The 23,854-nt window shown below is 46.7% G+C and overlaps 1 protein-coding gene across 4 annotated transcripts in view; it reads right to left on the bottom strand.

The window, feature by feature from the left end:
- Nup214 (nucleoporin 214) overlaps positions 1-23,717 on the bottom strand; it is an 85,483-nt gene extending 61,766 nt beyond the window's left edge. For 3 of the 4 annotated variants that reach the window (XM_039104750.2, XM_039104751.2, XM_039104752.2), the window contains exons 1-13: positions 23,513-23,717; positions 21,518-21,713; positions 20,351-20,502; positions 18,231-18,429; positions 17,578-17,648; positions 15,352-15,415; positions 14,841-14,944; positions 9,261-9,367; positions 8,245-8,311; positions 7,093-7,219; positions 6,275-6,436; positions 2,601-3,060; positions 1,403-1,578 (exon numbers count right to left, since the gene is read on the bottom strand). In XM_039104750.2, coding sequence (XP_038960678.1) covers positions 1,403-1,578; positions 2,601-3,060; positions 6,275-6,436; positions 7,093-7,219; positions 8,245-8,311; positions 9,261-9,367; positions 14,841-14,944; positions 15,352-15,415; positions 17,578-17,648; positions 18,231-18,429; positions 20,351-20,502; positions 21,518-21,713; positions 23,513-23,557 — 1,930 coding nt within the window. In that variant the 5' untranslated portion in view covers positions 23,558-23,717. The remainder of the gene's footprint in view (positions 1-1,402; positions 1,579-2,600; positions 3,061-6,274; positions 6,437-7,092; positions 7,220-8,244; positions 8,312-9,260; positions 9,368-14,840; positions 14,945-15,351; positions 15,416-17,577; positions 17,649-18,230; positions 18,430-20,350; positions 20,503-21,517; positions 21,714-23,512) is intronic. The other variant, NM_001168559.1, reaches the window with a different exon arrangement.
- Positions 23,718-23,854: the final 137 nt, after the last annotated feature.

Below are 23,854 nucleotides of genomic sequence, written 5' to 3'. Positions count from 1 at the left end.
GTAAAGGAGCAATGACATCAGTCAGTTACAGCAGACACCAGTTCCTGTTACTTTTGTCACCACAAACATCTTTCCGCAAATCTAAGAAAGGGAGTTATACCCTGTCCCTGGCTTTACTTTTACCACCCGTATTAAAGGAGGATGATCAAATTGGGCCTGGTGATGTCCACAATCCCAGTACTCAGGAGGCTTAAGTTCACGGTCTCTTTATGCTACTGCTCGTAACTCCAGTTCCAGGGGACCAGACAAGTAACTGCACTCACATGCACAAACATACACATAAGAAAAGAAATATAGCAAATGTCCAAACTCAAAACAGTTCTACAGTCAGACTGAATAAAAGCACGCATGAGAATATCAGGCACCTGGTGTAGCTGCCCCAAATCTTTAACCTGAATCCTATCATGTGGAAACAATCCAATCCCAATAGGGATGGTCCCCAAACCACTGAGCTGGTTTTCTCGTCTACACTAATGAGATGAACAGAAAAAGAAAGGGGGGAAAATCCCAGCTGTGAGACCACTGGAGAAATATGACATGGACTCTAAATTTGAAGGTTGTTAATTTCTTGAGTGTAATGGCCTTGGCTTTTAGGAGACGGGAACCCTTGATCTAGAGATCAAGTGTTTCACAATGTCTGCAACTAACTCTTAAAATATTTTCAAATTTTTACATAAAAGGAAGAAAGAGATAAGCAAAGATGTAAACTTTTAGGATGCAGTGAACCTTGATGACAAGCACAGTATTTATATTTTTGCAACTAAGTTGGACATGTGACAGGAAGGGAAAGGCTGGGCTGATGTCTCGGGAGCCTTAAATCCTGTCTCTAACCATTCCCATTTCATCACATGTTCAGAGTGGCTGATGGGAAAATGTAATCCAGAGCCTCTGGAGCAGTAAGCACATGGGTCCCAAGGACGGCTCCTATCCTCCATGCTTAAGGGCAGCTCAGTAACTGGCTGTGTGTGAGGGCCAGCGCCTAGGCACAAGACACTTTCTTTGAATTTCCATGAGCCCCAAATAAAGGCTAGCAGAACTGAAACCACTGTGAATCTCCAAGTCAGAGCACCACAATCACAGCACATTAAAACAGTCAAGCACACAAACACACTCCCCATCCCACAAAATAAAAAACTTAGCCAGGTAGTGACGGTGGTGGACCCCACCATTTATCCACTAGAAGGCAAAGGCAGGCAGATCTCTGAGCTCCAGGACAGCCTGGCCTACAGAGTGAGTTCTAGGACAGATAGGGCTACACTGAGAAAGCCTGTCTCAAAAAACAAAAACCAAACAAAAAACCCTTGCCTCAGTACATTAGCAAGGACTCTTAACCTGCTGAACCCATCATCTGAAAGGGTGTTCGTGTGTGCTGAGGACAGAAGCTGTTGGCTTTAGAGATTACCTGACGGAGAGGGAGAGACTGAAGGTTTCAAAGGCATGGAGCTGGGTGATGCTGGGAGAGGCGTGGGATGGCTGAGTGGTCCAGAAGCTGGTGGCTTGGGGGAGGAAGAGAACGGCAACACGGAGGGTATGCTTGTGGAGCTATGAACGGGTGCAGAGGAGGCCACAGCGGTGAACCTAGAAGCGGAAATGCGGCTGTCACAACACTCTGCTGGAGGGTTCCTTCCCACTGGGCCTGAGCAGTGAGAGCCAAGAAAATCTGACTGGCCGTCTCCTCTACTTTCAGAGCAGCACTCATGCTGCTTACTCATGGGAGGGCACAATCACATCTACTCACCACCTACAGCACAGCCAAAGCACTTAGTGTAGGAGGATCTACTTTCTACCCTGTCACATGGGTTTGCGTGTGTGTTTTGTTTTAAGGGGGTGGCGCAACAAAGCATGAGCCCTTGTTCTGAGAATTATCGTTTCAGGGCAGGGAGTCGCTGTCTCTGGGATATCATGGTCTAGAAAGACTGTCAAGTCACCTCCACCAAAGCAAGGTCTGCAGACAAGCTCCGGTGAAAAATGGACAGCCCAACAAAATGGAATACCAAAAGTGGCTAGTGTGAAGTAGCCACGTGTGGATGTAATCTGAGCAATGACAGTGTGCCTATAGGACGACATCCTGGCAATGAGGCCCCAAAACATGGTTTTGACACTTGCTCCAACTGGAAAAGGCTGCACGATACAGGGGAACATTCCCTCTAGATGCTCAGTGTGGTGGGGAGAACAGAAAAAAAGATCAAGAGGTAAATAAATAAGGGATGAGCAGGGTGACTGGAACTAATGTGGAGGAAACCAGATACCACGCTAAAAGGTTTGAATTGTAAAGAAACGTAACAAGAAACCTTTGGGGACCATCAAGCAGGAGCGTCACCTCAAGTATCCCTAACTATTCAAGTCACCTTGGTGGCTGCACAGAACCAGCTGAGTGTCAAGAGTAGCTGAGGAGGAAAAAGCTACAAAAGACCCATTTCCTTCCCTGGATGAATGCTCTGGGCTGTTGCCCTTTGTAAAATAAGGAAGACTGCTATCTTTATAGTCTAAGAAAGGGACATAACTACTTTGTGCACTGTACTTGAGTGACGCTAGCTCAGTGACCACCATGCACTATGAGGCCCAGTCTACCGAGGAGTCAGTCTTTCAAGGTGACTTACTTCTCGTTCAGGTTGACTTTCACCGAAGAAGTTGAGGGTGGGAATGAAGGCTTCATCCCTGTGTTTGGGGCACTGGACATAGGTGTGCTTTCCAAGGGGGGCTTAAAACCTGATGATCCGAAAGTGAAGGGAGCAGCAGATGTGGGCACAGGAGCCACTGCAGGGGTCGGGGCCAAGGTGCCTTTGGAAGGAGGCGCAAAAGAGAAGGTGGGGGTGCCAGAGGCTGGTGCTGCTCTGGAACTGTCAGAGCCAGTGGGGTATGGCGGGGGCTCCCCGGGGATGGAGGAGGACTTGAAGGGTGAAGGGCCAAAGGAGAACACAGAAGGGCCTCCTCCAGCAGACGGCAAAGGGAAGGTGGCGGTGGGAGCAGCAGACACCGGTGGAAGAGGCGAAGAGGCTGTTGCTGGAGCGTCAAGGTTCTGTGGAGCTTGAGGGGAAGGTGGTGTACTAGGAAAACTTCCTGTAACAAGAACCAAGGAGAAACAAAAGGACACGCTTAAACTGTATCCCTGGGGCTCCACAGGATAGAAAGTAAAGGAGGGAGGGCTGAGGGCAGTGAGGCTGGAAATAGTGCCTGTTGAGGAAACAGAGTGGGACTGAGTAGGCAGGGTTTCATAAGATAACATACGTGAAACTCTCAAGACAGACATATGAGGAAAGAGAGAAAGGCACCAGGCTAACGGGATTTTGTGGATAGAAAGCACAATGAGTCTATATATTGCAAACTCTGAGCAGTGAGGCCTCGACCTCATTCTGCATTACTTCATTAATCAGGAAATAGCCCTAGTTCAGGGGCCCACCTCAAAACACTACTTGAAAGCAATTCCAAATGAATTAAATATAGGGTCCTATAAATAAAAGGCCTTACAGTCAGCTCTCTGGGGTAAGAGGAGAGTCGACTCTGAGAGTCCAACCACTTCACTGAGTTAGAAGTGACAAAAAAGATGATGTCAGACAAACCCCTCCTAAAAATACTTAGATGTTGATAAAATAACTGAGGCAGAGGGACCAGGCTCTGACTGAAGCAGTCAGTCATTCTCAGAAGTAAAGGCTGACAAGTCTAAGCCAAAAGCCTACTTCACAGGGAAACCAATCTCTTTAATCAAAGACAGGAAACTTAGCCAAGCATGACAGCATATGCCTTATATCCCAACACTCCTAGCAGAGGCCAGCAAGTCTCTTGAATTAAGGCCATCTTGGTCTACACAGGTCAAGCCAAAGTTACACTGAGACTCTGCCTCAAGAGAGAGAGAGAGAGAGAGAGAGAGAGAGAGAGAGAGAGAGAGAAAGAAACAAATGCCAGGCAGTGGTGGCAGATGTCTTTAATCCCAGCACTTGGGAGGCAGAAGCAGGCAGATCTCGGAGTTGGAGACCAGCCTGGTCTACAAAGTGAGTTCCGGAACAGCAAGAGCTACACAGAGAGACTCTGTCTTGAAAGAATGAAAAAGAAAGAGAGAAAGAGAGAGAGAGAGAGAGAGAGAGAGAGAGAGAGAGATAAGAAAAGAAAAGTCAATTATTCTAAACCATGAAAATTAGCTATGAACTTTGAAAAAAATGTTTACAGCTTAAATTCAAAATCAACATGTCAGGCTCGGCAGTAGTACACAACTTGGCTCCTACCACTCAGAAGGCAGACAGACTGATGTCCATGAGTTCCAGGCCAGCGAGCAGTACAAAGTAAGATCCCATTACAAACAAACAAAAAAAAGTCAACACTCCAACGATATCCACACTTTGACTGTGAGTATAAAGGTGTTCATGCAGAAACATTGGAAAACAGCTCCCCCAGACAGGTAGGGTTAGAATGTGTTCTACTTTTCCAACCTTCTATGAGGTAAATCAACTCAACTCCATAAACACATACTTTAAGCTTCTGCTCTACATCAGCTGGCCCTGGCTATCGGGCTAAGATGGCAGCGGGTCTTCGTAAGACATGGAGATCTTGTCTTTGAGAGCATGGAGAGGACAGAAAGGGAGACCACCACCTTCTGACATCCTGACACTTCCAGAAGAATCCCTAATGCTACTCTCTAGGTTCCTCAGTACCTCTTCTACACCATGGCTACAGAACCAGCAAGAGACAGTTCCAAGAAGCATGCAGACATAAACCACCACCATGCCCACTAGAATTAGACCAGAACAAAAATCAGGTCACAACCCAGAGAAGCTGTAGCTACTCCTCCCAGGGTGATTGGAACTGAGTATCTGGAGACGCTCACCCTGGGACTACTGGCCAATCATCACCACAGCCCTGGAGCTGCTATGTGGGAACAGACAGACCCACCAATGTCTTCTTCTAAAGCTGACTCAGCTTAGTCATTCTGGACAGACTCCAGAACAGACTTCACTACTCCTTCCTCACTAACCAGGGAGCAGCTGTCACCTCTGCACTAGATGAGAAGGAAGGAGAGCGATCTCTAGAAAAGCTAACACCTGCCACACATGGCTGTGCTCAGGTACTCAATGGTGGGGTCACAGTCCGTCACGCAGAACAGTGCTCAGAAACCACCCACAGCTTGTTGGCCTGATGGGCGGCCCTGCTCACTACAGGCTGGGTGTAGGTGCTCATGAAAAGCATGAGGGGAAAACATAACAATATGACGTGTACACTACCTCCACCCCAATAACCGAGATTCGGTATAGCACTGGCCATGGATGCCAGCACATGAGTCACTCTGCCTTACAGAACAGCAATGAAAATATCACCAAGTATAACGAACTATATTCCACCCTAATGGTGGAACCAATTACACTGTGGGCATTTAGCCACAGAAGAAGAAAAGTATCAGTTACATTTCACAGAAGTGAAGAAGAGAAAAAGCAAAATTCTAATATATGGGCCGGAGTGGGGGTGGGAGAGCCCTTCTAACAAGTTTGACATTTTCTTCTCACAAATGACACAATAATACTGGGGAAAAAAAAAACAGACAATACAGACTAGCATCTCTGTATGTGCACAGAGATTCCATCCCAAAATACTGTTATTTCTTGATGGTCTACGAAACCTGTTCTTGGATTTTCTAATTTTTCTGCAATACAGATATTACCTGGGCAATATTCTACAAGAGGAGGGGAAAAGAAATCAAAAGACAATGAATTAGAAATGAGACACTAAAGTCTCTGTATTCCTCTTAGCCGAAAGTGCCACTAGAGTTTGACAGCCCTTTCCGGTGTTTCTGTCTGTGGGCTCTGTTTATAGGGACAATACACAGTGATCCTTTATGACGTATCTTTCTACTTCCTTGCTGTCAATAAACACTTTTCAGTTACATTTTAAACTGTCCACGCAAAATCACCTGCTTGACTAACCCCCGTGATTAAACAGTTTTTTTTTTCTTTTTTCTTTTTTTTCGGAGCTGGGGACCGAACCTAGCAAGCGCTCTACCACTGAGCTAAATCCCCAACCCCGATTAAACAGTTCTTTAAAACAGGTCAGACAACAGAGCTTGGCTCGGCATGGCTGACCTTCCCTTTCTCTGTCAAGTGAAGTTCAGGGCTGGAGAATAAGCCCGGGGACGAAGGCAGGTGAAGATGTGCACACATGGTCCAGGGCAAGGCAGGATCAGCCAAGACCTCCCTGCAGTAAACTGACTGTGTGTAGGGCCTCCACGCACCGTTAGTCATCTTCACCTCTGGAGATGCTCATGGGCTGCCAAGAAAGCAAAGGCGCATACCTGAGGACTTAGGCTGGCGCTCTCCCTCTGCTGAGATCAGCTCTAAGGTCTTGATTAGGGACCTAACCCCGGGATTTTGATTGATCATATAAAATGGACAAAGTACACCATCTGTTGAAAGTAACAGGAGAACCGGAGCAGGAGGAAGAGTCTTTTCTTCATCTGTGAAAAAGAGAACAGAGTTGATAAAAGAGCCACATCAGTTTCCAGGCCCGGGTCTGGAGGGCAGGCTGCCCTGCATGACTGACGTACTTCTCTCAACAGCAGTTCACTCAGATGTGACCACGCAGCGGCTGCATCAAGAGCTCCTGTCACTATTAGGTCACCACATCCTGCTGGGCCCCTGGGACAGCGAGTTAACTACTTTATACTCATTCCCAGTCGAATCATAAGTATGTGAGAGAAAAAGACTATAAGCTCATCAAATGCGAGCCTCAAAGCGAGGAAGGGACAAGCTCACTGGTGCCTGAGCAGGACAGCTCTGCAGAGTGAAGCTCAAGCAGGTAGATGGTCTTCAGCTGCCTCATGCCATCTGCCACTGTGGTTACACTGCTGACCTCCACAGGGGAAAGGCATACTCAGAACAAACCCAGGCCCCGTGTACCAGCCCCTCATCTTTCCCTTAACCGTGCTGGGTGCACTCCAGCTGACAGTGGCACTCCCGGTGTCATCAGTGAACGGCCGTCTTTATCTCTGGGTGGCTCTGCACTGTCACAACGCACCTCCCACCACCCTGCGGGTAGAAATGTGCTAATGGCTTCTAAGTGTCAACCATCGCAGCGGAGCCATTTCTACAGCACACACTAGGTGGTACTCACTGATGGCAACTTCTACTTCATTGGTGTAATCTATGGCAACACCCACGGGCAAGGAGTCATCGCTCTTGTCTGTCACAGGCAGTTCAGCTCGACTAGAGTCTTCCAGTACCCAAGATTCCCAATTAGTCTGGGGGGAGACATGACAGAAATGTGAGGCTTAGCATCTTGCACTGCTTCTTCTCAGCACCATTCAATCAATCACCAAAGAACACATGTGTGCTTCAGCCTCCTGTGCTGATGGGAGGCTCTGACACCTGCAACAACATCTGAAAGCCAGAAGTGCCCCAGCCTGTGCGTGGTTGAGTGAGTCGACTTCACCTGAACCTCATGTACCCACCCCCTGCCTTGTAGGTGCCTCCCATAACCTGGCACGTCCTGAGGACAATGACCAGGAGGTCTGACGGCCACACACTGCAGATGCCTGTGTCACTACTTGTGGAGACAGAAGGCAGCCTTAGGTCCTTTCTTCCTCATGTCTCACGCTTGCCAGTCCTGCTGCTTACACTCTGTAAGAAGCTTCTACATATATCAAGTTACCCCCTTCCTGCTCCTTTTTTGTGCTGGGCTCCATTCCATCCAACAAATGATTCTTAACACTCATTCTTCCTAGCCTTCTGTCTTGACCAACTGGGAAGCATGAGTCAGAAGGGAACAGAAGACAAGTAATGAAGCTAGAAAACAGGCTGTTCAGGCCCGGAGGAGCGCACACTAATATACACGGCTGTGCAGGTACGGACTATGCAGTCACAGGTGTGAACTAAGCTGACAATAAATCTTAAACAAAGCTACAAATGAATCCATAGGATTTGATAACCATTGCAGGCCAGCATGCAGACAGACAGAAAGACAGAGACAACAGCCAGAAAGGCTTTATGTCTATGGGACAAGTGTAACGAGAAAAGAAACCAAGGTTGGGAGTGTAGCTCAAGGTTGGTAGTGTGCTTGCCATACGTGCACAAAGCTCTGGGCTCAGTCCCAACTCCATGTAAAAACGTCCACATGGTAGGAGGAGGGAAAGGAGAAGGTGACTGCTGTCATTTAGTCTTTGCACTAAACGCTCACTGAAAGGCATGTGCCCTCATTGGTCTCAACCAGTTACCTCTCTCAGAAAAGCAACATTCAACATCATCAAAGAAGAAAGAAGAAATTTACCTGATCACTTTGTCGAGCAAGGATGCTAACTTCTGTTGACGCTGCAGATGCTGCCAGCACTAAATCCCTTAAGAACAAAACCAAAAGGCCATTACATTCAAGCTCACCAATGGCTCAAATCTGACTGGGTCTGCAGTGTTGATACCGGGCTGGAGAGAGAATAGAAGGTGCTAGAGGGGGTTGGGGATTTAGCTCAGTGGTAGAGCGCTTGCCTAGGAAGCGCAAGGCCCTGGGTTCGGTCCCCAGCTTCGAAAAAAAAGAACCAAAAAAAAAAAAAAAAAAAAAAAAAGAAGGTGCTAGAGGTGGTGCTGAGCTTTTTAGTTTGAAAAAGACTTAGAAAATCTGCCCACTCCTATCCATGCAAAGACAAGGGAGATACACAGAACCAGGTTGGGGCTTGCAACAAGAACCATGGCCCACAACAGGGAAATCCAGCTCAAAAAGAAGAGGCTTCCACAGACTTTCAAAGGTGAGCTGCTCTCGGAGAAACTGTAAATGAGTTCTGAAATATCAGGCTTTTTAAGTCAGGTGTTGCAGCTGATGCCTGTAATCCCAGCCCTCAGAAGGCTGAGGCAGGATTGCTGTGAATTTAAGGGTATTCTGCGCTATAAATGACTTTTTCTAAACAAGCAAGCAAGCAAACAAAATCAGTATTTTCAAGAAGTCACTGTGGTTGAGAAAATTGGACTTTGTGGTACTGGGTATGGTTGCAGCCCCATCCCTGGAGGCAGAAGAAGCAGGTGGACTTCTATGAGTTCAAGGCCAGCCTCAACTACACGGTGAGCACAGACTAATATTGAGACCCATGTATTAGACTTTGCAAGACTAGTACATATTGATTATAAACAAGTGAGGGCTGGGAAGTCGCCACCCTAGCCATAGGACATTACTACCCATTAACTCGGCACGCTGAGGGCTTCCCAGCCTGTACTTCCCTCTCTTGCTGAACAATTCCCTACTCGAGTCAGAGACTGAGGTGTGTGGCCTGACAACGGCAGCAAGAATGCTCTGCTCACCACTCCTCGATGTAGCTGAGGTAGTAATGATGTTGTCTCTCTGTGCAGCTGCTGTAGCAGGGCTCCATGAAGTTCACAAATATTTCTGGGTGCTTTTCTTCTTTTTTCTATAAACGGGAGGGGGAAATCATATGTGCAACTTCCTTGGACTACACAGCTCACAATCACTCAAGCTTAACCAGAAACTGGATGCAGAAGTCTGTGCACAAACATAGGGATGAGCTCTGAATGTGCACCGGGAACAGAAAGCCAGCCCCAGCCAACTGAATAGCAACTATATTCTGCCATGTCCTGCTACGGGACACACAGGGGTGACTCACTCAACCTTCTGTCATTGTTTCTCACCTTTACAACACATCCACAAGCTTCCTCAGAGCCCATCTGAGAGCTGTGAAGAATCCTTCCTTCCCTGACCATTCCTGGCAGCGCACAGGAAGCAGCAGCAGGAAGCAGCCAGTACTTGTGTGGATATTACTCCCGGGGGAAAAAAGACTGACTGAGATTATGAGAGAAGATATCTCAACAATGTAATTTTAAAGTGAACCTCAGCAGACACCCAGTGGGTTACAACAGCCTGATACGTCGGCTCATCCTTATAATCCTAGCACCTGGGAGGCTGAAGCAGGATTTTTGGAAATTTAAGGCCATCCTGCACTACATAAAAAAAACAAAAAAACAAAACAAAACCCGCTGTGACTCTTCCTTACACACTTGGCTTGGAGTAGATGTGGATGGCGGCACACTGAGCCTGTGCTGAGAGCCCCAGTAGTGGTGAAGCGGGACACTGGGCCAGCCTTCCGGAGAGGCTTGCTCTCCGTGGAGCTCGTCAAAGAGGGAAGAGCACGCCAACTGGGCAAGTGGGATGGGCATAGAGCCCAGCAGCCGGGAGGCAGAGGCAAACAAATTATCAGTTCACGGCCAAACTGAACCATCCCAGGGCAAGACCCTGCCTCAGAAGACCAAGGACTAAACACATAATTCAGTGACAGTGTCCTTGCTTGTGTGTCTGTGGCAGATTAAATCTTCAGCATCAAAAACAAAACAAAAAGAGACCTAGAGATTTCATTTCTTCATATATATACTAAAAATTACACATAATCCCACCCAACAGACACAAAGGATCTCTCTTCCAAAAGGAGGAAGCTGAGAGATGAACAGCACAGGCAGAGAGAGCCATATCTCTCTTGTACAGAACGAGCAGTCGACAGACGTTGGAGGTTTCTAGAGAAGCCAGAACTAGAGAAGGCTCCTTGTTTTTGTTCTGTTTTGTCACAATTCCCCTTATTTTATTGGGATTACAGTCACGTTGAGGGGCACCCCCCGAGCAGCAGGTTCAGAGCACTGCAGCGCAGTCAGCTGCCTCCACACCTATGCCACGACCCCGAAGGGAGCACACAGCCAAGGCTTCTGCTACGCCACAGCTGTTTCAGCTCTGGTTTTCTTGTTTGCTTCGTTAGTTGGTTTTGGGTGGGTTTTTTTTCCTCTCCATTTTCTTTTTTTGTTATATAAGTACCTCCACAAATTTTAAAAGCAGTTTAAACAAAACGCCATAGCTCTTGTTTTTCTGAACGTACTCAACGGCTCCACAGTAAGCCTCTCCTCTGAAGAGCAGCAGTGAGACCCAGATCCTGACGCACCTTCTAGCAGGGGTGACCAGGACCTTTCCCCAGGAGGAGGAGCTTCCAGATGCCCCGAAGAACCCACAGGCGCTTGCTGAAGCAAGAGAACAGGGGACAGGGCAGAGTCACGGAACAGCTGTGGCGAGGCACTCCTACTAGATCTGGATGGTTCCATGTTCAATCTGCATTTCGGGTTGAGAATGTGCTCCAATGGCCATTTGCACTACAGCTCTGGGGCTGTTCACAGGCGCCATAGGTGCCAGCTGGATGTACTAAACCTGACTGTCACTGCCCTGCAGCGGCAGCCTGTCTATTCCTGTAGCAGCAGGGTCTGAAGAGGCCATGGCTATGAGCTGAGCACCCTGTAGTTCCTGGATCATCTCATGTCTCTCAGGCCAGGCAGATCAAGCTTGTCTTCTCCCAGAGTCCAAAGCTGAGAGCGATTAGCCTGTGCCACTGAGATGCCACTGACAGGAATGGGATTCTAGCACAGGCCCCAGGACTATCCACTCTGACTAATGCGATGAATCTGCAGTTTGCCCTCACTGCCGTGTGTGGTCTGCACCTGCTCCCTTCAGGCACCTAGGCACTGTGGAAGTGGCCCTGGGGACTACTTGCACCTGTCCCTCCTCTCTAATCTGGTGGATCTGCACTTACTGTGCATTGGCCAACATGTAGTGTGGGCGTGCGGCTATGACTGTGGTAGCTCACTGTGGGTGGAGGGGTGCCCATGATGGTCTCTGAGGCACTATGCGGATGAGGATGGTGTCCTCCAAGAGAAGCTCTTAACCACTAGCCTCTGGCCTCAATAACTCCACCACCAGGCTGTAAGGTACTTGTAGTCAATGTTCTGATTGATCTGATACAAGTTGGATTCCATGACTCCAAATTTACAGAAGTAGCCACACTGGATGCCATAGATAGTGAAGGGCTCCAGCTGCTTCTTCCCAGGCTTGCCCTGGCCTGACAAGTTAGCCACGGCCTGTACCTCATGGTGGAACAGGTGTCCAGCAGTGTCAGCGCCATCTTCTCGGCTGTGAGAGTTCGTGCTGTTGTGCAGCATGTCAGAGGGGATGATGGTGGTAGGCCTACATCTCAGGATCATTCTCACTGTCCAGCCAGGTGCCACTGGCATGGTCTTCTTCAGAGTTCAGGGTGCCGAGTGTGCTATTGCTTCCAATGTTAGCTTCTGAGGCCTCAGTTAGACGCAGAGTGACTCTGCGACCCGCTCTCCCCATCTTCATCGTGGCTGTCATCCTGACCTGGCACCTTCACTATAATTATTCTTCTGACATCCAGGAAGAGTACACAGCACTCTGTTGCAGGTCTGTTGCAGGCACCAAGTGGAGACCTGGATGGGACTGTGCTGTCTGTTGGTGAGCAGGTCTAGCTTCTCTTCCAGAGATTTCCAAGTAGCCTCAAGCCTCGAGAGCTTGCAGCTTGGCCTCAATTCTATCCAACCACAAACATCTCATCTGGTTGACAGAGTACAGGGAAGATTTTATAGAGGGATCCTGGCAATTGAACCCTCGTTGCTTCAAAGCAGGCTCACCTTCATCTGTCACATCATTCTCCAAAACAACTGAATGGTCAGGACTCAGGTCTTACACCGCAATCTGAAGCACGTGTGCCAGGTCCTGCTCTGACATCATACAGAGCACAAGAAAGGGGCACACTGACAAGCAAGAGGGCAGAGGTCACGGAGTAAGGGGTTTCAATAACTGGGTGGGCTGCAGAATTCTCATGTTTGTTGGAGAGATGCCATAATGGCGTCTGTCCTTTTTTTTTCTTTAAAGATTTATTTATTTATTAAGTACACTGTAGCTGTCTTCAGACACACCAGAAAAGGGCATCAGATGTCATTACAGATGGTTGTAATGAGCCACCATGTGGTTGCTGAGATTTGAACTCAGGACCTCTGGAAGAGCATTCAGTGCTCTTAACCGCTGAGCCATCTCTCCAGCCCTGGCGTCTGTCCTCTTGACAGAAGCAGCAGCTCTCCCTCCTTCTGTTTTGATATTTCCTGTCTCAGCACTTAAGAGGCAGAGGCAGAAAGAATTAAGAGTTTGAGGACCAATTGGACTATATGTACAGTAAGCCTGTCTCCAAGACAAGAAAATGGAAGCAGAGAGTTGGAAATTTATATACTAAAATAACAAGTTGTTTCTGAATGGCAGAACTAAACATTCTTGCTTGCTTGCTTGCTGGGAGACGGTGAAACATGCCAGCACTTGGGAGGAAGAGGCAGGTAGATCTCTATGAATTTGAGGACAGTGTGTTCTACAGAGTAAGTTCCAGGACAGCCAGGGCTACACAGATAAACCCTGTCTTGAAATCCTCCCCCTCCACCCTCTACCGGAAAAAAAAAAAAGGCCTTAGTAGCTGTCTCCTTCTATAATAAGCATCTCTAAATAATTGTATGCATTTGAAGCTGGCCCAGCAACTCAACTTATAATTCTGGCTCTCAGGAGCTGAGACATAAAGACAGTGTGCATTTGAGGCTAACCAGACTACAGCATGCCTAGGGTAGGACCCTGTCTCAGGCAAAACAAAGCAGCCTGACTCCAATCCTCTGCTTCCAATGCCCCTGAGCTTGGCAACACTTTGGAGCTCACGTCATCGCTCTTCACTTGTGCACTCCACTTAGCTCTCTGCCTTCAGGAAAGCCTTCACTGACCCTGTCTGCCACGGCTGCCCTAGTCATCGCCTGCCCTGTCTACTCTCTTCTCTTCACCCCCATAGCCCCATCACTCTCTGACTTGTCAGCACGTGGGATCCTTAAAAGCCAGGACTTCAACCTGGTCACCTCTGTATGCTCAGCTGTACGACAGTGCTCCACATACTACCTGCATTGCTTAACTATTTGATAAGTAAATGAACATTAAAAGGTAGGGGCTGGAGACGGCTCAGCAGTTTAGAGCACTGACTGCCTTTACCGAGGACTTGGGTTAAGTTCCTAGCACATGGTGGCTCACAATCACACAACAGTTTCAGGGGATCTCATGCCAACTTCTGACCTCTGTGGGCACCAGGCACACAGGAAATACACATACATACATACATTCAGGCAAACACTCATTCACATAAAATAAATAATTTTTGCTTTTTTTTTTTTCCCGGAGCTGAGGACCGAACCCAGGGCCTTGAGCTTGCTAGGCAAGTGCTCTACCAATGAGCTAAATCCCCAACCCAAAATAAATAATTTTTAAAAATCAAAATATTTCCAGGGTTGGGGATTTAGCTCAGCGGTCGAGCACTTGCCTAGCAAGCGCAAGGTCGTGGGTTCGGTCCCCAGCTCCGAAAAAAAGAAAAAAGAAAATTTCCTGGCTCTTCTAAATTACAGCATAAGTAAAAGTATCCACTTTTTTTTTTTTACTTCATAATCAAATCGTGCCTGTGGGGGTTTGAATGAGAGGGATCCCCACAGGTTCATATGCTTGAACGCTTGGTCCCCCATTTAATGGAACTGTTTGGGAAGGATTAAGAAGTACGGCTTTGCTGGAGGTGTATCACTGGGTAGTGGGGTTGTAAGATTTCAAAATCCCACACTGGGTGAGTGTCTCTTTTGCTGTCTGTTGCTCCACTCAGGATGTAAAGTTCTCAGCTACTGCTCCAGTGCCAGGCCTGTCTGCTACGATGCTCATGGACTGATCCTGTAAAACTGTAATCAAGCCCCCAAATAAATACTTTATAAATGCACACCAGAATTTTGGTCCCAGGACTATGGTGTGACATTGAAACCTTACACCTGAGTCTACCATAACAGGTATTAAGGAAAGGAATTTGGTTTTGTTTTTTTTTTTCCTTTTCTTTTTTTTCAGAGTTGGGGACTGAACCCAGGGCCTACCAAGCGCTTTACCACTGAGCTAAATCCCCAACCCCAGGAATTTAGTTTTAAGTTAGCATTCCTACAAGACTGCTGTGAGTCTCAGGAAACAGAGCTGCTCTTTCACAAGCTTACCGGAAGCAGAGCCATCACCACATCTGGACAGGTCTCCAGTGCGCCATCCGCACCAGCATAGACTATCGTGAAGACGTATGTACCAATCCACAGCACATCCAGAACTGAAAGACACACACCCCTAATTCCTAAGTAACCAATCTCAACAAGAAAGATGCAGCAAAGAGTAGCATGGGATAGCCACCATGTGCTAAAAGAGTTAACTGGGGAAAAGAAAAAGACAAAAGAAACAAATGAAGTACTGTGGCTTTTCCAAAGGTCTATCCTCTGAATAACAGTAATTCACAGACACAGGGTTTCAGTTGGCCCGATTTCTTAAAGCAGTGGGTTTTCTGAAGGATTAGTGTTAGGGAAACGATAAGGAATTCTTGTAAAACTGGAAGATCCATTTCAAGCTAAATAACTCACGACATTAAGTGTGGCTCCCACACTCTCCTGAGTAGGGACAGAGGATCTCACATGGCTAGAATGGCTGCAGTAGAGGCCAGAGAATGAGCAAAGCAGTTGTTACCTCTGACAGGGTGGTCTGCCTCATAAAACGGAGGACATGGAATGACCTTTTTTTCCTGCAATGTCTGAAAGAGATTTATAATGCTTCAGTCAGTGACTCAGTCAAATGCAATCAAATCCCCTAGAAGCTGGTGTTCTATCCTCCCGCCTCCCCCACTAGCCCCCCAACAGAGAGGGTAACACCATCATTTCCGAGCAGCATACCCAGGGAAATGCTCACACCAACAGCGTCAGACGCAGCTGATGAGATGGCTCGATGCAGTCGCACTCACAGTGCCCCAGCTACTGGTGCCGATGCATGTGGCCATCAGCAAGAGCATATGGGCCTTTCTACATAGTAGGTTACTATGGAGCCACTAGAGAGAGTCGCTCCCTGCACAGAGCTGGAAAGATGACCTCAGTCTACTAAGTTATTAAAAGTAAAAAGGCAGGGCCAGACGTGGTGACCCATATCTTTAATTCTAGCCCAACCCTGGAGACAGAGGCAGGCAGAGCTCTGTAAGTTGGAGGTCAGCTTAGTCTACATAGCAAGTTCCAGGACAGACAGGATTAGAGACCTTGTCTTAAAACAAACAAATGAGCAAGCAAGCAAGCAAATAAGGAAAAAGCAAAACAATATAAGTTAATAAACTGCATTATTGTTTTAGAGGCTAATACCTCCCAAAAGAGTATGCACTCAACTTCACATAACAATGTTTGACAACAACAAGCAAACGTGGTTGCCCATACTCACAGCTGCTAAAGAGGCTCAGTAGTTAAGAGTTCTTGCTGCTCTTACAAAGGACCTGAGTTCAATTCCCCAAACCCACATGGTGGCTCCCAACCATTCCTAACTAAGTTCCAGAAGATCTGATGCTGTCTTCCAACTTCCGAAGGTACATACATAAATGATCACAAAACACTGAGGACCATAAAATGAGAGAGAGAGAGAGAGAGAGAGAGAGAGAGAGAGAGAGAGAGAGAGTGTGTGTGTGTGTGTGTGTGTGTGTGTGTTCCCTTTGGGCATGGTGGTGCACACCTTTAATCCCAAAGACCCAGAGGCAGGCAGACCTCTGAGTTCAAGCCTACCTGGTCTACACAATGAGACCTGTCTCGAAAAAACAAAACAAAATAAAACGGGCTCATAAGGGGAGGAGAGAGTGCAACAGCAGGCGTATGTTTTGTTTGTTGCCGACAACTGGAAAAACTAAACCTTTAAGAGAGCTGAAAGATGGGGTTGGGGATTTAGCTCAGTGGTAGAACGCTTGCCTAGCAAGCACAAGGCCCTGGGTTTGATCCCCAGCTCCAAAAAAAAAAGAGAGCTGAAAGATAAAAACTGCCCATCGACTTCATTAACTCCTTTCTTTCCCTATGCAGGTTGCTAAACAGACTTCTTCCCACACATGGAAGATTTCCAACAAAGCCATGTATCAAAGCACAGCTATGAGTAGAAATACCTCCTTTTTTTTATTATTTTAACATGTCTTGATGTTAAGAAACCCCCCCCCCCCTTGGCAAGGCTGAGCAGTTGTAAGACCTTTAATCCCAGCACTCGGAAGGCAGAGGTAGGTGGAGCTCTGAGTTCAAGGCCAACCTGGTCGACAGAGCGAGCTCCAGGACAGTCAGGGCTACACAGAGAAACCCTGTCTTGTAAAAACAAACAAATGCAAACAATCCACAGCAGGCTGGAGTGGCCTAGAGCTTAGGAGGCAGAGGAAGGAGGACTAAGTTTGAAGATGAACTGGACCACATACTTGAGATCGCATCTGAAAAAGACACAAAGGAGAAGGAAGGAGAGGGAGGGAGTGGACATTTTTCTACTGAGACACCATGGTTTCTGAATGGCGGGAGATTGTGAAGTGAAGGAATAGTACCTAGCGTAGGCCACATTTCACTTTAAAGGAAAACAGAAACAATGCGCGTCCAATGGGTGAACTGGATGAGATCCATGAAAGGGAGGAGATGGAGCCACTCACAACTGTGGCATCACTGGAAGGACATAATGAGGGATAGATCAGAGTCAATCTTCTCCATTTACAGAGTCAGTATAATGAAGATAAATTACTTTTTATTTATTTTGTAGTGCTAAGGATTGGACACAAGGCCTCACACATGCCAGGCAAGCACTCTAACACAAATATTCCTAAACTGCTCATTAATACCACAAAAGAAAGGAAGCCACCGAGATGTCCCCAACCACCCTCAACAGTGGTTAAATGGGAAGTTCCCGTGCAGAGCAGTCACTCACAGGAAGATACTGGACCACAGTTCCATTCTGCTTTCCCACGGCCAGCTGCTTTCCTTTGGGGCTCCAGCATACTGGGGAGGAAATGCTGCCAATTAAAACACCCAAGAAAAGAAAGCAAGCCCTAAGGTCTAGACGGCTATACGATCACCACCAGGAAAGGCCATGAGAGATCCCCAGGCACAGTGGAGAAAGTACAACCACTTTAACAATACAAGCAAATCAGGACTTCCCAGCAGGCCGCTAACTGAGAGCTAAGAATGCTTCTCCAGCAGACTTTTGTAAGACAAGGAGAGTGGGTGTCTTTAAAAGATCAAGGAATCACTGTGTTGTTTCTATTCATTACTTCTAGTGCTTTATGGAGGTACAAATGACTTTCAGATGGCCGCTCTTTTAGACTCAGAAACAATTATTCTCAGTCTTAAATGAGCTGTGCCAAAATACTTCTTTATCTCGATAGCCCAGACACATCAAATGAACTCACGCATGCTGTGGGGCTTCAAGACCACTGACTATAGAAATAAAGAATATTCTCAATTTCTACCCACTCTCCACCCCCCAGCGGTCCACACAAAATTCAAAGCCTTCCACTTTACATGCAGAAGTTAATTTTTAATAGCCTGTACTTTATGGCTGGAGAGCTGCTTCTTACTCACCACACGTGACTCCCGATGAAGGAGGAAGTGTGGCGCACACTTTCACCACATCCGTAACTTGCAAGACAGAAATGCTGCCATCAGCCAGACAAACTGCTGCCATGGAAGGGACAGTGGGGTTCCACTTCATATCATTCACCATCCCGCTGGCACCGTTTGAAAGCTTGTGATAGGTAAATGGGCGTTTCAGTGGTTTAGCCTGTTAAAATAAGAGCCCAGATGCTAAATAAATTAATAAATTAATAAACACAAAGGCATTTAGGATTCAGAGGGAATGATGGAGTACGCATTCTTTCTTAAATCCAGCTCTTTATTTCTTCATAACCAACTCTGTATAGCGATCTATTTGTTACAAACAATCAATGAAACTTAGAAATGGCCACCAAGTACTCCAGCACAGAGGGACTGCTGGCAGGGATATGCAAATGCAAGAGTCAATAAATAGCAGGTAGAACACTAAATTCTTGGATCTGCTTCTTTTTTTTTTTTTTGGTTCTTTTTCTTTGGAGCTGGGGACCAAACCCAGGGCCTTGCGCTTCCTAGGTAAGCGCTCTACCACTGAGCCAAATCCCCAACCCCGGATCTGCTTCTTAATAACCTTAGCTAGGCTTTTTGATTTCTGTCTTGGTCTTTGGTGAGATGTTTTATTTGTTCTGTTTTTTTAATATATATTATTTATTTAATGTATGTGAGTACACTGTAGCTGTCTTCAGACACACCAGAAGAGGGCATCAAGTCCTATTACAGATGGTTGTGAGCCACCATGTGTTGCTGGGAACTGAACTCAGGACCTCTGGAAGAGCAGTCAGTGCTCTTAACCATTGAGCCATCTCTCCAACCCCTGTTTTGTTTTTTGAAGCAGGTTCTGGTTTACATGGCCTGGCCTAGCCTCAAGCTCACTGCTTTCCTGCTTCAACCTAGAGGCCATCAGTGTGTGCCAGCATGCTTGTCCATGTAGATCTCTTTGAAATCTGCCTTTCCATCTGTAAAATGAAGACAACTGTCTCTACTATGGAAAACATGGGAAAAAAACACATCATAAAATACCTAATCCCAAGAAGACCATCGTTCTACACTGCTACTGAACAACCTGCCTGGACCAAAGAATCCAACATCAGGAGATCCTACATCACATGGGCAGACCCTCGACCCTCTCACCATTAGCTCCATGGCTTCTCACAAAGCAAATCTCTAAGAAGCCTCATCACTTGATAGCCTTGTGTGTAAATGAGGCATGTTAACTTTGTACAGGAAAAATTTTAATTTACTAAAATAAATAGTTCTATCTCAAAAACTTATGAGTCTATATTCAAGGAGTATTTTTGTAACCTCTATTTTTTTTTTGTTTTTTTGTTTTTTTCGGAGCTGGGGACCGAACCCAGGGCCTTGCGCTTGCTAGGCAAGCGCTCTACCACTGAGCTAAATCCCCAACCCCGTAACCTCTATTTTAATCCAGAAAGGTTTCACACATTAACCTGAAATACAGCTTTTTGGTCCAAAGGAAACTCCAATTCCAAACTCCAAAAGACTGTCTCCTCTATCCAGAATGAGCTCAACCTGGACTAGAGAAGGACTGCTGGTGGTTAGATAAAGGACAGCCTCCCTTGGGAACTTGTAAACTAGTTCCCATCTCCCAAAAGGAGTCATGTCCCTTCATCTGAAGGGACATAGTCTATTAGCATCTCAACGCTCATGCTGGCCTCCAGGCTCCTTCTGTATCACAAGTACCCATCAGAGTCCATGCTCCTTCCTTACTCTATCCCCTCCAGCTCCCCAGGGTCCCTCCCCAGCTACTCATTCTCACTGCAGCCTGCTACTCTTGCCAGGCTCCCCACCTCGCCTCACTGTGTTGTCTCTGTTCTCCAGTTCCTGCTGGTCTCCTCTTCCACAGATCCTGGCCACATCCACTCTGATGGCCATCATCAGTCTACTGCGCTCTCTCTCTGCTCTGGACGCTGCCAAATTCCTCTGAGAGTTTGCTGTCTTATATCTACAATAACGACATTCCCCCTCACCACAGCATGGAGCAGCCATGTCATCGATTTATACACCTTCCAAGTTGCAATGCCCATGAGGGAATTCCTGCTTCCATGTTGAAAATACAGTTTACAGTAGCCTACCTGATTTGAAAATGTGCGAACATCAAAAAAGGCTATAATGGAGCCATATTCACTGGACATCATGCACGCAGAGAGTGTAAGGTTATCACAGCTCAGTGCCAGGTGATGAACTGGGAATTTCATAGGGACATTCAAGCCTTGGATTGTGTCAACTATGAAAGCAAAAAACACAAAGCAGAAAACAGAGTGTAATAGGCACAGTCATAATCCTTTAATCAAGTCAACCTGAAACACATTTTCATCTATGTAAACATATACCTGTTGGGTATAGATAAAAGAACTTGTCTTAAGAACTGCCATTTTAAATTCAGACTCCATTTTACCTATAGGGTGAAACAAAGTACAAGTTTCCAGGCCCTGGGGGAACTGGGAACTTTCTAGAAGCTCACCAACTCCCTCCCGAAACATAATGCTGTTCCTAACAATAGAAAGAGCAGATGAATCTTATTGGTTGAGCCAAAACATTCAATGTCAGTTGACAATAATGAAACACCTGGAAGAGTCCCTAATCCCAGAGTTCTGATTGGTGAAAATTTTAACTGTAACTTGTCCCAGGTGCTATTTTTCTGCTTATAAACCCTGCTGATTCAGTCCCTACTCAGGGCTGTCAGAAGGAGCAAGGCTGCAGAGTCCTTGTCTGGTGGCCCTGATTCTCAGCCTCTCTGCATGTATTAGTATAGCTTCCTCCCAATGCACAATGGACACAGTGTAACAGTGCCTTGGATATCTAGTTATAAGAACTAAGCTTAGCTCCCCTATAAGCAGGTGATACTGCCTTAAATATCCCAAGAGTCTTGCCATTGCCTTTGCTGGAAGGACTTTTGCTACAATGCTGCAAACACACATTCCCATCTGCAGGGTGATGTTACTATCAGGCCTTCTGGACATCTTCCCAGCCCACTTTCTACTGAACAAGAGAAAAGCATGGCACGGCAGTAAGGTCTTCTCTCCTCTCACCTTAGAGGAATGGCTCACAGAAACAACCACACAGAGAGCAAAGAGAAAACTCAGAAAGGCGTTTGGCACTCTATCTGAAAGCCCCCTGCAAGGGCAAAAGAAATTATAATTTTGACATGAGTAACTATGTCTTGGGAAGGAAATACATTGATTAGTAAGCCATTGCAGCCCTGGCTCTGCTTCACAATGTAAATCAAAGAAGGCGCTTACCAATTTTATTGGGATCATCTCCAGGTTTGTTTTGGATAAGAAGGCTTTTAGTAGGAAAGACATTCAAGCCATTGGTGCCACCAGCAAAGAGCATGCCATACTTATTGGATACGGTGAGCACACTCGAGCGCTCCTTGGGCAACTCCTCAGGAGAGTCAAAGATTCTCACTTTCTTCAGAGCTCTAAACTGAAAGTCCTGAGTTAGAATAGGAAACAAGAACAAGGAATAAATTACAGCATGTCTATTATTATATTCCATAAACACAATTTCAGTATGACAAAAATACACTTATTACTTTGAGGCTTAGGTTAGGGTTTTAAGTGAAAAGAACTTGACAGCTACAAGAGGAAATGTATTTCTACGGAGCTTATTGGATGCTTCCCAAAGGTGTCTAGCACACCTGCACATATTAGTTTTCTTGTAGTCCATGTTTAATGCATATTTCTTGAAAGACAGACTGAAATACTCTTTTTTTTTTTTTTGGTTCTTTTTTTTTTTTTTTTTTTTTTTTCAGAGCTGGGGACCGAACCCAGGGCCTTGTGCTTCCTAGGCAAGCGCTCTACCACTGAGCTAAATCCCCAACCCCTGAAATACTCTTAATAATGTATTTACTACTATTTTATGAGCATAGGTGTCCTGCCTGCACGTGTCTGTGTGAGGATGTCAGATCCCTGGAATTAGAGATGCAGACAATTGTGTGCTGTCATGTGGGTGCTGGGAATTGAACTCAGGACCTCTGGAAGAGCACCCAGTGCTCTCAACCCCTGAGACATCTCTCCAGCCCCAGTACTCTTAATCGCAGTTGAATACAGTGAGCAAAAGTTTACACAACTTTCCCCACGAGACCACACTATCCTTCATAAAGGAAAAAATCATCTATCCTTTTTGTTATTATCTTCCTAATGGTCATGACTGTACTACTGGGACTTGGGTGGCCTTTATGTGGAGGGCCAGTGTGATGACGCAACACAAAGGGAAAAAACAAAAACAAAAACAAAACAGACAAACCAAAACCCCAAACCTTTTCTTTCTGGTTCTGGCAGTAATTCAAATACTGTATTCAGCCTGTGGTTCTAAGGTCTCTACCCCAACATATCTAAGGAACATGAGCCATGCACATTAGAGGGCTCAGCACAGGTGCTGACTCAACAGAGAGCTACTGTTTCTTAGCTTGATATGGAGCAGTCTCCCATATGTGCATTTTAGTGCCTCACTGGTCACACAAATGTCCAACACCCTCCTGCAATACACTCATTTCCAGCTGCCTATGGTTCTCTGCCTTCCCATTCTGCCAGATTAAAGTCAACTATTTACACAGTATCTAGAAATTAGGGCATGGGGGGATCACGTAGGTTCACTTGCCTTCATGACTTTAGTCTCATGAATTCAAGCTGATTTCTAATGCCAAACTTGACTTTCTGTTCCTACTAACTAGGGGTTTTGAAGGCAGATGGTGTTTCTTGGTTCCACCTTAAGTAGTCTGGATCACGTAGAGAGAGCTAAGAATTGAGCGTCTAAACCAACTCTGGTAATGTACACCAATAATCCCAACACTTAGGAGGTGGAGGCAGAGACAACAAGAGTTCAAGAAGTCACCTTGAGCTACAAGAGACCATGCTTAAAACGTAAGAAAGGGATTTAAAGCTTTTGCAACGTGACTTTGGATAATTTACTTTCAGAACTTCAATTTGCTCCTCTTTATAAGCTGGTTGTAAGGGCTGCAGCGACGATGGCTACAGTACCCCTCACTCAATAAACAAGAATCGTTGTTACCCGTAAGGCGACCAGCACGTGAAAGAGGCGTGGACAAACCCACCCAAGGGCAGGTGACCCGCACTCGGAGAGAACTCACGCCCGCAACACGCACAGAGCTGCGGACGCTCTATGAGGCGAGCAATCTGAACTCTGCAAACTGTCGGAGCAGCCGGCAGAGGCGGAGCTTCAAGGCAACTCCAAGACTACCGCAGGAGGGGAGGCCCCAGCCAGTCTCTAACCTTCATCTCCCGCTCAGGGATCATGGCATCCATCTCGTCTCCCATCGGGCCGCCTTCAGGATGTCCAAGTAGCTGCTGCTGCCGCTGCCGCTAGCGTCCGCGGCCTTTCAAACACAGCCCAGGCCGCTCAGGCCTCAACTTCCTTCCTTCAGCGCCAGGGGCGCGCGAAAGATGCGCGCTTCCGGCGCGCGTGGTGACGTCACCAAGGCCGGTTTGTAATGTGCTCCGAGGCAGCAGAGTGCTCCTCGGAAGTCGCGCGCTTGCCAATCCACAAGGTCCCATTGGCCAGTTCCGGGCAGGGGGTGTGACCACGAGGCGCTCACCCGCGCCCGCCTTTCCTTC

Source organism: Rattus norvegicus, chromosome 3, assembly GCF_036323735.1.
Source record: "Rattus norvegicus strain BN/NHsdMcwi chromosome 3, GRCr8, whole genome shotgun sequence".
Lineage (NCBI taxonomy): Eukaryota > Metazoa > Chordata > Mammalia > Rodentia > Muridae > Rattus > Rattus norvegicus.
The sequence above is the reverse complement of the archived record's forward strand: the minus strand, read 5'-3'. Positions and strand labels throughout refer to the sequence as shown.